The 14090-nt window shown below is 40.4% G+C and overlaps 1 protein-coding gene across 1 annotated transcript; it reads left to right on the forward strand.

The window, feature by feature from the left end:
* The first annotated feature begins 392 nt into the window (after positions 1 to 392).
* leo1 (LEO1 homolog, Paf1/RNA polymerase II complex component) lies at positions 393 to 11659 on the forward strand. The gene is made up of 14 exons (XM_044192256.1): positions 393 to 544; positions 2200 to 2345; positions 3383 to 3672; positions 4962 to 5170; positions 5427 to 5531; positions 5692 to 5789; positions 5992 to 6140; positions 6423 to 6507; positions 6695 to 6789; positions 6887 to 7021; positions 8709 to 8844; positions 10559 to 10751; positions 10878 to 10975; positions 11297 to 11659. The coding sequence occupies exons 1-14, from the start codon at positions 436 to 438 to the stop codon at positions 11432 to 11434; spliced, it is 1986 nt and encodes a 661-aa protein (XP_044048191.1). The 5' UTR covers positions 393 to 435; the 3' UTR covers positions 11435 to 11659.
* The last annotated feature ends 2431 nt before the right edge of the window (positions 11660 to 14090 follow it).

Consider the following 14090-nt stretch of genomic DNA (forward strand, 5'->3'; position numbering starts at 1 on the left):
CTATTGTGAACCATAGTCTAGCATCACACTGCTGCTGCTGATACACACAAAGACACATCATACATGTGCCAATACACAATCGATTAAAAGCAATAGAAAGTCATTCAAATGTTGCTGAAACAAACAAAAAAAACCAATAACATAGATAGCCAGGTTTTTTATTCTAGCCATGCTATAACAGATTGTGCCACACATGGGATGCAAGATCTACTACTTCAGAATGTGCTTACAAATCATGGATGTATAGTATGAGGTCTTGGGCTTAATTATTTTAAACGAGAAAAATATGTGTCAAGCATGAAACCATTGCATTTACAGTATCGGAGCATTTTATTTTGTTCTGTGTTTACCGTGGTGTAGACCGCCTCCTCGTGGCTGTGAGCGCACACTACACCGGCATGTCTGCCTCAGGTTGAACTCGGAAACAAAACCTCAATGCCCGGCGATCATTTCCTGTGGGTCACATTTTACTACAGTTTGGAAGAAATGGCGGACATGGACGAGTTGTTCGGGAGTGATGGGGACAGCGACAATGATCAGCGAGGTAACGATGTCTCTCAGCCGTTGGACGTCTTATTTGTTTAGGAAGTTAGCTTATCAGAGGTGTCGAGTTTTTAACCGGTGCAAAGCAGAAATTAGCTATCGGGAAAAGTGGAACCTGAACTACACTGATATGTCTCCTGATCAGGATGTTTACTAAACGCTAGCTTTGTCAGAAACGAGTGCAAGTTTGTTGCATTTAGTTGGCTTTTTATTGTAGCTAGAGTTAACAAGCTAGCTAGCATGCTATGGTCATGAAACAGATGAAACTTTGAATTAACGTCTGCAGTAACATTACAGTGTTTCTCACGCACATGTTCTGATCGGCCAAACGTGTGGCTTTGTTGCGCGTGAAAACAACGCTCAAAAGGCTTACATCGTGTTTTTAAGATTTGATTTGTTCACCAAACAGTGCAGCAGTGTCACCAACATGACATTTGTTTTTACACCGTTAAATAATTAGCTGAAAGGCATCTTGTCAGTATGAGAGCGCACTGAAGTTGTGCATTTCATTCTTCACTGAGCTTTAACAGTGCATATAAGAACCTAGTAATTAAGTCACTTTCTCTGCAGACAACTAAAAGTATCAGTCAAATCTCATGCCATGCAAACACCTGTTTCAGCTGTAAATGTATTCAAAAGTATGTAACTTATTCACAGTATGCATTGGGGTGGACGACATGGACAAAATCCTTTATTCTACCTTTACAAATAAAATATTGTTCAGTTTTGATCGACAACACTATCAGAGAGGTATTAATGAAACTATATGTTTATTATTGAGGTTGTAGTTTACAGTGGTGTTGCCATTATAATCCAGTCCAGGACAACTCCACTGCAAACTACAACCTCAATAAGTTGACATATAGTTATAAATTAATGCTTCTCTGACAGTGTCGATCAAAACTGAACATTATTTTCTTTGTAAAGGTAGAATTGTGTTGCATTGTGTTAGATTTTACAGATGTACCTAATAAAGTGGCCACTGCAGTCGTAGACAATGGATTTTCTAGAAAATCAATTGAGAAATTGTTAATGGATAAAATAACCAGACGGGATTGTCTGTTTTTGGCTGTTTAAGCAAATGAAACACCTGACAAATCAAAGTACGTGCAAAAATCATGAATCAAAGATCACATACTGCCATAAAGCTTACCTGCTCTTTGGTTTGCAACATTGCCCACAATGATATGATACACCCAGAGACTTTAAAAGGATGGCTACAAGGCTATAAACAGTATGGTAAAATCTCTTGACTGTAGACAAATTATATGGTTTCATGGTCTATATCGTCATGTAATGTAAATGCAAAACGTGGAAGCTTTTCTGGCATTGCACAGCATATGTGAGGATTTACGCAATGAGGTCATTAATAAATGGGTCTGGGAGAAATTCATAAGAAAAGCAATGTAATCTATTCTGATCACCAAGGCTTACTCTGTGTGAAAGGAGACTTATCTACCTTTGTTCTTATGAGAAAATGAGCTATCAATGTCGAGCGTGTCATGAGAGTCATAAGAATAATGATTGGCAAGAGCAATTAAGAAAAACTGCAATGTGCTTGAATGTGTCACTTAGCAACCACAACATTCACCCGCTGTGAACTGATGAACTGTACTACGTGCCAGAAGAAAAACAGTCTGCTTTATTGTGTTTCAGAGTCTGGCTCTGGCTCCGGTTCAGACTCAGAGCAAGAGAGACCCCGATCCGCCAGCAACGCCTCAGGCAGCGGCAGCGACAGTGAGAGGGAACGGGATGATGATGAGGAGGAAGGCCAGGAGGCAGGAAAGCCCAGTATAAATAAGGTGTGTCTGTGTTTGTCTGACGACACTCAGTACAAACGGTGTGGATGTAGGTCTGGCAGTGCAATAGTGGACAACAGTCAGACATGCTCTGCCAGCAAGCCAGACCCCTATCCAATAATAATACTAATAATAATCACTTAATTAAACATTTCATTTAATAATTTCATTTTTATCATATTTTCATCTCCTACAATGACCTCTGAGGAGTAATGTTGGTGTAAAGGCAAGAAATGTATGAACATTTCTGTCTTACATTCTTATTTTATTGTGTCTGGGCTTTCATGTCCGTGACATTAGACTGTCAGTTACATTAGACTCTGCTTATTATCACACCAAGAGGAGAAATGGAAACAATCTCACCAAAACACATTGACTTACTCACTCCGATCCATGTCTTCACATTCAAGACGTCATTGTTATCAAGAACAACGGATCATTTTGAGCTTAGGTTTGACACTGTAAAGTGTGTAAACTTTGAAACGTGAGTTCAGAAATCTAATTACATGTAGCAAGCATTTCAAAATAATTAGATGAAATGTGGAAAAAAAAGTATGTAGACTAATTTAAAATGGGTTAAACAGACTGAGATATCATCACACACGTAACAGTGTCTACTATAGAGTGTGATTCTGCTGACCATTGAAATTGCCCTCATCCAAAATACATATTATTATGTAAGTCTGTATTTGTTTTTTCTTTCTTTTATATATTCTGTTATAACTGTGGACTGATTGAAAATATACTGGAATGTTGCATGTGCACTCATAGATATGGAAAAATGAATTCCCTAATTGAAAGTTAGCTTGTGAATGTTTTGCAGCCTGTCAAGTATCAGCTATAATGGTTTTTCCCCAGCAGCATATTAACACTACCTTTTTACCTCAGTGGTTAGGGTCTCTCACGGTCAAGGTGATTTGTGTCTGTAGTTACAGGATTGGTGTGTATGCACACATGGGCGAGAGGCAGAGGTGGACTTGCAGTAATGATGGCGATCTGTACATCAGCTAAACTTACTCACCTTTACTTCTACCTAATAGGAGCTGTTTGGAGACGACAGTGAGGATGAGCAACACAGTCAGCACAGCGGCAGTGACAACCAGTCTGAACGGTCAGGGAACCAGTCGGATGCCAGCATGCACTCAGACCAGGGGGACAACGATCACTCTGATGCAGAGCAACACAGCGGCTCAGAGCACGGCCATCGAGATGAGGATGAAGATGAGGAGGACGGGGGCCACCAGTCAGATGGAGGAAGTCCGGCTGGCAGCGGGATGTCTGGAGCAGGGAGCCCTCACTCTGAGAGGGGCAGTGTCCGTTCAGACAGAAGGTACGCCAACACACACTGGATGTTCCTCATTGTTTAACTGAGATAACATGAGATGATGCCAGAGGAGACACGATGTTGGTGCTGATTTTGAGATTTGAGACTTGTATTTTAAAGATGTCCTGATATGTTACTGTACATTCTTTTTGTAGAGAATAATGATAATACTTCAGTTGTGATAGTCTATATTTTTCCTATTTTCAACAAATCCCATGAAAAAAACAAAACCAACAATGAGTTGATCCTACTACCAAGTATTTCCTGTGTATTCAAAGCCAGATCTAGCTTATTTCTCTGTACCCTAGAGCTCCATCGTTTTTCAAAAACCTATTAAAATCAAATAAATATACCTAACCTTTATTTAATCAGGTAATGTCAGTGACAATGAGACAAACCATTGCACTGGGTGACATGCTCCTTCATTATAATGAACACAAGCACTGTAGTTTATTTTGAGTCAACCCAACATACACTGTGCTGTAAATTACTCAGTAGACCACCAATTATGTATGAATCCACTACTAAAGTAGTCCACAACAAATACACTATTTACTCCTGTTTGTTTCTTTGCTAAAACTACAGTGCCCAGCTGTTTTATGACATTTCTTAGACTTAAAAAAAATGAATTCATATATTTGTGGCCTGTTTTTAAAGATCTTTAACAGGAATGAATGGGCTTGGGGCTGAGAGCCACAGACAGACTGGGAAAGTCAGAAAGTAAAGAGAGACAGATTAATACATTGTTTGTTTTGATCTTTTCAAGGGATTTCTTGACAACAATAAAAACATAGAATATTGCCAGCCTTATCTTTTACTACTGTTGCAACACATTATTTTTGTCATATTTCTTTTTTACAATTAAACGTTTAGTCCATGAAATGTCAACAAATTGTTGTAAAATTCCCAAATTGCAATTTACTGGAGCCCACGGGGACATCTTGAGTTTGCTTGTTTTGTGCAACCAACTCCCCAAAACCCAAAGCTTTACGACAATATAAACCACCGAAAAGCAGCAAGGCCTCACATTTGAGAAGTTAAAAAAAAGAGAGGGTGTTTTTGATAAATTAATTAAACAATGAATCAGTTCAAATATCAACAAATTTTCTGCTGATCAACTAATCGTTTAATTGACTTATTGCTTTAGCACTTATGACACAATTTACTTGTGTTTCTTCATCTTGGAAAGCAGAAAACAAAGTAACAACCTAACCTGTAATGTTATTATCATGAGAGACATGTTCCTTTGTTGTTTCATTTCTTGATATATTTCTGTTGTGTTTGTTTTAAACCAGTGTGCACAGCGATCCTGTGACTCCGCAGTCGGGGCCAGGAACCCCTCACTCTGATGGAGAAGCTTCTGGCAGGGAGAACCAGTCAGATGATGAGAAGTGGGAAGGAGGGGCCAAGAGCGACCAGTCGGAGGATGAGGAGGAGAAACGTCATTACTCTGATGAAGAAAGAGAGAACTCTGATGACGAGGGGCCGAGGAACAGGAAGTCAGGTACTCCCAGGGTCTGGTGTTTAAAGATGGAGGAAATATTGTACATGACCTGGCCCAGCCTTCTTTGTTAATCTTGACACATTAGATTTCGTGGAAGAGGATTAGGGCCATATGTGAAAATTGTATCCTGAGCTCTGAGGTTAATCTCACAACTGAGATTAATATGAGATTATGTGTCATGTGTCCTGTACCTTTAGTTTATACCATGCTGTCAAATTATTACTGTTTTGGCACCTGTTGTGATTTTATTTTTCAGAGTCTGCAAAGGGAAGTGATAGTGAAGAGGATTTCCTCAGACAGAAAACCAAAGCAAAAGCCACCTCTGATTCAGATTCAGACAGTGATATTGGAACAAAGAAAAGTAAGAAACCGTATATTTTTACTACAAATCTAATCTTGTTGGTTCATAGTAGTATCTGCAATTCAAATCTGAGGTTTAATTGTATTAGGAGCAGCTGAATTTGGCATTTTTATTCAACTTATGTACTTTAAAGTAGTCCCTTTTCCATACTGTTCCACAGATAAGACGGCAGCAGCAGCAGACGACCTGTTTGGAGAGGCTGACGACATCTCTTCAGACAGCGATGCAGAGAAGCCTCCGACCCCGGGACAGCCCCTGGTATCTGTCTTTCCTCTCATTCTCTGTCTCTTTCCTGCACTAATCGTCAAGCCTCTTTAATTGTGCCGAGTCGTTTTTCCAAATCTCTTTTTCTCAGAGCCTCTCGCTAAGCCTCTCCGAGCTGATCCCTATTATCATGGGTCATTGAATCATACAGTGTTTTTTGAAATGTTCTCTTCCTCTCCCTCTCTTTCGTGTCCAGGATACAGAGGATGGGATGGAGGGGGAGCAGGCAGAAGAGGAGCCTGCGCCTGAAACTCGTATCGAAGTAGAGATCCCAAAAGTCAGCACAGACCTGGGATCTGACCTTTATTTCGTCAAGCTGCCCAACTTCCTGTCTGTGGAGCCCAGGTCAGAACCTTGGCACTGTCAATAAATACAATATAAACACATATTGTACTTGAAGTCATTTTTATATTGTAGGGAAAAGATCATGTCAGATTAAAAATATGCCGTTCCTCATCCCTTTTCCAACACTTTCAATAGACATTACTGCCTAGGATCCTTTTACTCTGCTGCTAGTGAGGAGGAGAATTGCGAGAGCTTCTACTCTTTTTATTGTTCAGGCCATAAAAGCCTCTCTGTAATTTAAAGGTGTATGTATTTCGATTTTCATTGAATCGCCCTTTGTAGACCCTTTGATCCTCAGTACTATGAGGATGAATTTGAGGATGAAGAAATGCTGGATGAAGAGGGACGGACCAGGCTCAAACTGAAGGTATGTAGTCCACCTTATGTGTGTATGTAAATGTGTTTGTAGTTGTCTGTGTGGGTTGAAATGGAAATAAATTGAAAGTATTATCAGCTTCTAAAAAAGTCTTGTATGTGATGCTTGTCAATACATTTGGAAGTGATTTGATTGTGTTATCAAGAGAGTGACCAGAGTTTATAATTCTCGCCCACAGGTGGAGAATACAATTCGGTGGAGAGCCAAGAGAGACGAGGAGGGAAATGAAACACGAGAGAGCAATGCACGCATTGTCAAATGGTCTGATGGCAGGTGTGTATTATGTCAAGATGGGTGTTGGGGTTATTACACTGTGAACGGGACGTGCTCTGTACTTTCCTTGCTTTCAAATGTCTTTTTCTTACCACAGCATGTCCCTCCACCTGGGGAACGAAGTGTTTGATGTTTACAAAGCTCCTCTCCAGGGAGACCACAACCACTTGTTCATCCGACAGGGCACTGGACTGCAGGGACAGGCTGTGTTCAAAACCAAACTCACATTCAGGTAATACATGCCATTGTTGTGTTGGTGACAGGCTGCTATTAAGACCAGAGTCTCACACAGACTTGAGGCAAAAACCATGAGTTGCTAGGGATACTCCTCCTCTGTCTGGCTTTCTGACAGCCGTACATGTCCTAAATAAGCCCCAGGCTGCCTCTAATTCCAAATAACAATAGCAGCCTTCATTCAAACTCCATTCAGAAATGTTCTCTATGCCGTAAGTCCCTGGATCGCCTTGTGCAAGCTGCCCAGGTTTCTCCCAATAAGAAGCGTGTAAGCCTCTTAGCGCCCCCAAGTCTACCTGGATGTTCTGTCTTCTCAGACCACATGGGTCTAGTACGACACAGGCCAAAACTGCTTTAATGCACAACAGCCCTCCACGCTTCCAGACAGGACATTACTATTTGTTCTGATTGAGTATTATCATCAGAGCAGAGTTTTGATTAGGATTAGTGCTGAAGCTGCTCAGGGTACAAATGGTTAGGACACAGAGTTTTTCTTTTTAACGAGGAGCTTTAGGCAACTTAAATGAAAATAAATGGAACAAAAACATTCAAGCAAGATGGATACAGAGTTTTGGCTTAGTTTTTTCTGTTATTGCTGGTTAATTAATGAGGCTCAATTTGACAAAAAGAGAAGAGATTTTAAAATGGGAAATGGATTCTCGTGGTCTCAGGACAGAATCATGAATTAGAGCTGAGAATTTAGGGATTTGTTATAGTTCTTTCCAGTTGAGTAAAACTAAGCCATTTTTTTAGAAAATGACTAAGCTGAGGCAGCAATAAATGTTGGTATCTCTGCAGGCAGAAACAGAATAAAATGCTGATTCCACTGAAACCACTGTGGTACCAAAACAAACAGGCAATTTCATAAAAACAATGGTAAGGTCGAAGGATCTACTAGTTGGGGACTGTGGAAAACAGTAACAGTTGTTTTCTTTGTTGTTTTCTTGTTTTCTGTCTGCTGCCAGTTTCAAGCCATTTGCAAGAAGTCTCAGGTGTATGATGCTTAAAGGTGTCCTGTGGAGTTTTCCTGCAAACAAAAACAGTTATGTTTGCATTCAGTATTTCTCAACAAAACACATCGTGTGCATCATTGAGCTAACAAACATGTTGAATGAATTTCCTTCCTCATAAAACATTTGCAAATGGGATTTTTAAAATATAAACCTACATTGTTTACATTCATGTTGGAATGCTGTCTTCTTCTTCCTTACCTTTTCTGGCTCATTGCTATGTTTCTTGGTGTGTTAACTGGCACCAACTTTCAATCAATCAGTGGAAGAGCATGAAACTATTGGCAGGAATATGCATCACATGGTCTCCCACATGGTCTAGATAGAAACACAACAAGGGGTCCCACTCATTTAAAAAAAACAAAAAAAAAAACATTGTTCCATACTGCTACTAGTGGTCAAAACTCCATAAGGTACCTTTAGTGAGTGTGGACTAAAACAGGTTTGGCAGTATACATTGATGTTGCAATGCAAATGTATTGTTTTTATGGTTAATTAAGCTTTTTTTTTTTTTTGCAAATTACAAAAAAATGGAGAAAAATCAAAGAAAGGGGTGAAAACTGCCCACTCAAAACTGTCTTAATGTTTGAAGGAATGATTTTTAAAAAGCACTGGGGAAATATGGACAGTCACCTTAAATCTGACATTTGTGGTGTTTTTCTTCTGTATTTCCAGGCCTCACTCCACAGACAGCGCCACCCACAGGAAGATGACCCTGTCTCTGGCTGACCGCTGCTCCAAAACGCAGAAGATCAGGATCCTTCCCATGGCTGGGCGAGATCCGGAGTCGCATCGCAATGAAATGATCAAGGTAACATGCTCTGTCCATCTGTGCTGTTCTGTTTGTCTTTCCTCAGCCCTGTCTGAAAAGCTTTTGTTACCACAGGGTTACCAAAAAAGGTTGCATGAGGCCAGTTGTTGACAAGCATCATGCCCGGTTACATAAAGACATAACATGCTTACATAATAAGGTCACACAGTGGTCAGTGAAATGGAAATAGTGTCAGCAAGTCTCAGTCTGTATCAACTGTAAACCCAAACCCAAAGTACTGCTGATAGCATAGTTTATAGTTTCACTGTGCATAGCGCTCACCTGAGGCAGTATGACAGTTCCTGGAGACGATGTGCAGCATTGGGCCACTGTAGTTGTTGAACTTAGAAACACAACTTTGATAGTGTTTTCACATGCCAGATTTTCCTTATACCTACATGTTCCAAGATACATGCGTTATAGTCATCACTATAAGTATATTTATACTCTGACTTCAGCATGATATGTAACTTAAGGCAGTGTGTAGGAGCTGGTAATGTCAAAAATCCACTACATGTGACTTTCCGCACCATTTGCAATTGTACTTGCCAGTTGCATTTGTACTGGAATTAAACTACAACAGGAGCAATTTGCTGTTTTTTTTGTTTGTTTTTCAATGGAAATCTTAAATACAGTCAGACAGAGCCAACAAAGCAGCTTTTTCTTCAAAAGTACAGCTTATTCAGCTGGGGGATGACTTGAAAGGGTTTTGGCTAACTCACACTAGCTGATTGGCTGCCAAAATTGACAGATGGTGGACGGCAAATATTGTGTTACAAACATTTGTGAAGTGTTTGACAAGGGAATATATCATACTCTGAGGTTTTTTGCTTCGGTATACTCTGATGAAATATGATTCACCAGATCTGTCAGATCAGCAGGACAGCCATGCTTCTAGTCCATATTGTGACGCAGAACTCAGTCGCACTTGCAGCTCTTTTCTGAGTTAGATGCATGTCATGCGTTAACCACATCTTGAATTTGACTGTAGCCTCAAACCTTTAACTGTAACCCCACTCTCCCTTTTCTTTCTTTTCTCTACCTTGAGCTGTCCGTTTAAGATAGATTGATAGAGTACTTTACTAATCCAAGTAGGAAATAGCTTTGTTACAGCAGCCTTGTTGCATCAATCACAAAACAATACGCAGAATAAGGGTACTCAAGGAGGTGGATATGACACAAAGTACAGTAAAATCCATAAACAATAGACTAAACTCTGAGACAAAAAACTGGACAGCTCGATCCATATTCAAAGTATAAATATATTCTGAATATATCCTGTACACTGATGGTGCAAATAGTATAAGGTTAATACTGACTAACATTTTAACTATGGCTGAAAACCTCATTATATATAATGTCATGTATAATCATTATCATATATAATATCTTTTTTGAAAAAAAAAAGTTTAGTTTGTTGATAATGAATCGGAAAAAATAATTGCAGCCCAAAAATGTATTGATTTTATTATTAATTATTTGATTAAAGAAATAACTGACAAAGCCAAACCTGTTTGGTCTCTGATATTATGCATTTTGAACTTATGTGAAGAGAAATGAATGAAATCCACTTTTCCCCCCTTATCCACATCCATCATAGAAGTACCATACAGTGAATTTCTTATCTCATGAATTGTGCACTTACTCAGTGTAACAAAAACTATTTTAAATTACCAGCTCTTAAAATAATTCCCACTGGTGTCTCTCTTGGCAGAAAGAGGAGGAGCGGCTGCGAGCTTCTATCCGCAGAGAGTCCCAACAGAGGAGGATGAGAGAGAAGCAGCACCAGAGAGGCCTGAGCAGCAGTTACCTGGAGCCTGACCGCTATGATGACGAGGAGGAGGGCGAGGAAGCTATCAGCCTGGCAGCCATTAAGAGCAAATACAAGGGAGGAGGAGGCCTGAGAGGTGAGGATGAATAGATGTTATATTCGCCACAGTCACCTTCTCTCTCACAAGTTAGACAATTTTTATGAAGTCACTGAGAGCTAATGGACATCCTCCTTTTTTTGCTCCCATCTTCACCCAATCCAGAGGAGCGAGCAAGGATCTACTCGTCAGACAGTGATGAAGGCTCTGACGATGACAAGGCCCAGAGGCTGATGAAGGCCAAGAAGCTAGACAGTGATGAGGTAGGTGTAGTATCCTGCTTGACAGACAGGGGGCAGTGTGATGCAGGACACTGTGGAGGTTAAAAAGCCAACATGTCAGATTACCCTCGTGAACTGAATAGGACAGGAAATACTAGTCCTTCTAAAGAACATGGCGCACTTAATTCTGTACTGGTTGTTTCTGCAAAAAGTGAAGTTGTGGTGCTAACAGAAAAAGAATGCAACTGTAACATGACAAACTGAAAGTACTGAAAAGCTGTACAGAATGTCTGCTGCTGTCAGCACGGCCGACACTTGACTTCATATCAGAGCGGCATATCTCTCATGTTCTGTTTTGTGCAGGAGGGCGAGGGATCAGGCAAGAGAAAGGCAGAGGATGACGAGGAAATGGCCACCAAGAAGGCCAAGAAATATGTCATCAGCGATGAAGAGGAGGAGGAAGAGGAGGAGGAAGAGGAGGCGGAAGAGGACGACGAATAATTCACTTTTTTATCATTCCACTGTATTATCAGTGCTCAGCCCACATGGCATATAAACAGCCATATTTTGTTTTGTAGATTTTCTTAAGACCTGTGTGTGTGTGTGTGTGTGTGTGTGTGTGGGTGAATGTGTTGTGTTTGTGTGTGATTGTGTGTTTGCTTGTTTATGTTGTGTACAGAAGAGGTGATAAATAAAGAAATGGTTGTCTTATGTAACCAAAGCTTCCCAAGGCCCCTTTATCTTTTTTAACATTATGATTCATATGCATGTATCACACTGTTGTGAGATTATGAAACATACTACTTAGTCCAGTTTCTAAACAAATAGAGGAGGTTAATGAAAGAATTGTTGTAGCAACGCCCGCCACTTGCTCTGTCACTCACTCACATAGCAACACACAGCATTGACCAGTGTTTTACCAGTATGCCAGTTTAGCTTTGAAGTTCATGCAGTTCATGTGGATGGAAAAAGTGCCTTAAGGAAAAAAATGTAGAGGGTAGTTGGGGGAACTGGCGTTGAAAGAACCAACTAAACCCACCTGACAGGAGAGGCAAGAGATTTGGGAATTTGGAGGAGGAGCTGTAGTACTGTGAGAGAAGGTCCTCCTCAACCTGCCTGCCAGCCCAGAGAAAAAGGAAGGAGTAGGAGCATAGCTAGGATTATGAGTCTTATAAAAACGAGTTGACATTGGTACCCACTCCATTTTCCAACTCATCCCCACACCGTTACCCCACCTCTGCCATACAACTTGAAGACGCTGAAGCATTGGTCAATTGTCCAACACTAGAATTGACAGGGTTTTGACAATAGCTTGATAGCTTTCCAGCAACGACCATAATGGAAATAACCTTGTAGCTTTACTGTGTTTTTATCCTCAACAATATTAATCATATATCTGTACTGCTGTATTTGTCAAATGAATCTATCTAGTACTACTTGGCTGTCATAACTATACTTTCAGGAAACCAAAAAGAGTTTTAAACACTGCGCATATAGAAACGTTAGAAATGTTTTTAAAATGCTGAAATGCTAAAAGTTTAAATGTTTTTGTTTATGACATTACATCCAAATGTGAAATGCAAAATACACTAGGCACATGGGTGCTAACGTTAACATTAGCATGCTGACATGGTGAAGTTAAGCAGGTATAATGTTCATATTCACCATCTTGGTTAGTGTGTTAGCATGCTAACATTAGCAGCTAATTAGAATGTCATGGTCCTCTTGGGACCATTAATATCTGAACAAAATTCCATGGCAATCTATCCAATGAGATACTTCAGTGTGGAAGTGGTGGACTGACTACAGACCAACATTGCATGGCACCACGCCACTAGCATGGCTGAAAATGGACTATTGATAAGCATATTCATAACAGAACTTTTTTTTTTCTTTTACATTTTTGTATTCTGGCTTATTAATATCAGTTTTATTTTTCTACATGCTTCAACTTTTTAAAAACCACAATGTAAAATAATATTTACTGAACAGTTTGAGCATTAGGCTATTTTATATTTTAAAGTAAATGTTATCATTGTGGCCTTTGTGTAAGTAAACCAAAGCCTGTTTCAAATCCAAAACCCAATAGTATAATGAAAAACATACTGTATGATATGATTATGAAATATTTAAAAATAGAAATTGGAGGACTCTCAAAAGTCCGGTTTTCGTACGTCAGTGCTCCAGTTGTTAAACAGCAAGTGAGATTGGATGAGGTATTGTGACTTGATCCCTTTTAAAGCCACAGAGTGAGAGGGGAATGTAGAGAACAACAGTCCCGGGTACTGGTTCAAGTTCATCAGCCAGAATGACGCACAGTGTCGCACACTCCCTCACACACACAAACACACACCCACACAGAAGCATTAAGCTGGGTTCCCAGAGATAGATAGATAGATAACCCTCGAATCTGACCTCTCCCCCAGCCCTGTCCAGACAGAACTGGCTGTAGCCACCCAGAAAACAAAACTGGTAAAACACTAACTAAGTGATTAAGTAAGAGTTACATAAATTGGCTGCATTCTTTCTCTTGGCAACCGCCTCTCTGTGTCCCACACACACACACACACACACACACACACACACACTGCTTTGACGTGGCCACAGACTACTGTCAGTACAGGGAGAAGTATCAAAGACCTCTCGGGCACTGTTCACATGGTACAGGCTTGTGTGCGAGAGAGGTTCTGTCAGGACAGCAGTGTTTAAAAGAGTGTTTGGAATCAGAGACCAGCTCCCTGAAGCTCCTTGAAATGAGATTATTGTGCGACTACACCACTCATTGCTGAGGGCAAGTTGTACCCAGCAGCATTAGCTTTTCTATCATTTACTCAGAACAGGCCAGCGTGTGTGCAGACGCTTGTGCATGCATGTTTATGCAGCCAATCACAGTGAGTAGAAACTGTGCCTCCTCATTATAGCACATGCTAAACTATAGATAGCACATACTATGAATTGTTATTCGTGCTTCATGCAAATGTTGTGTGTTGTCTTGAAAAGAGAACGTGTCACCGGTAGTGGTGTGCTGCGTTATCTCAGACTGCAGTGGGTTATGTAAACCCAATTCCACACGGTAAGGAGTGGGGAGGGAAAGAGAGGGGGAGGCACTGCTGCACACAGTCAGCACTGACTGACGGGGGATGAGACAGAGGGGAGG

This window comes from Siniperca chuatsi, linkage group LG1 (genome assembly GCF_020085105.1).
Source record: "Siniperca chuatsi isolate FFG_IHB_CAS linkage group LG1, ASM2008510v1, whole genome shotgun sequence".
Lineage (NCBI taxonomy): Eukaryota > Metazoa > Chordata > Actinopteri > Centrarchiformes > Sinipercidae > Siniperca > Siniperca chuatsi.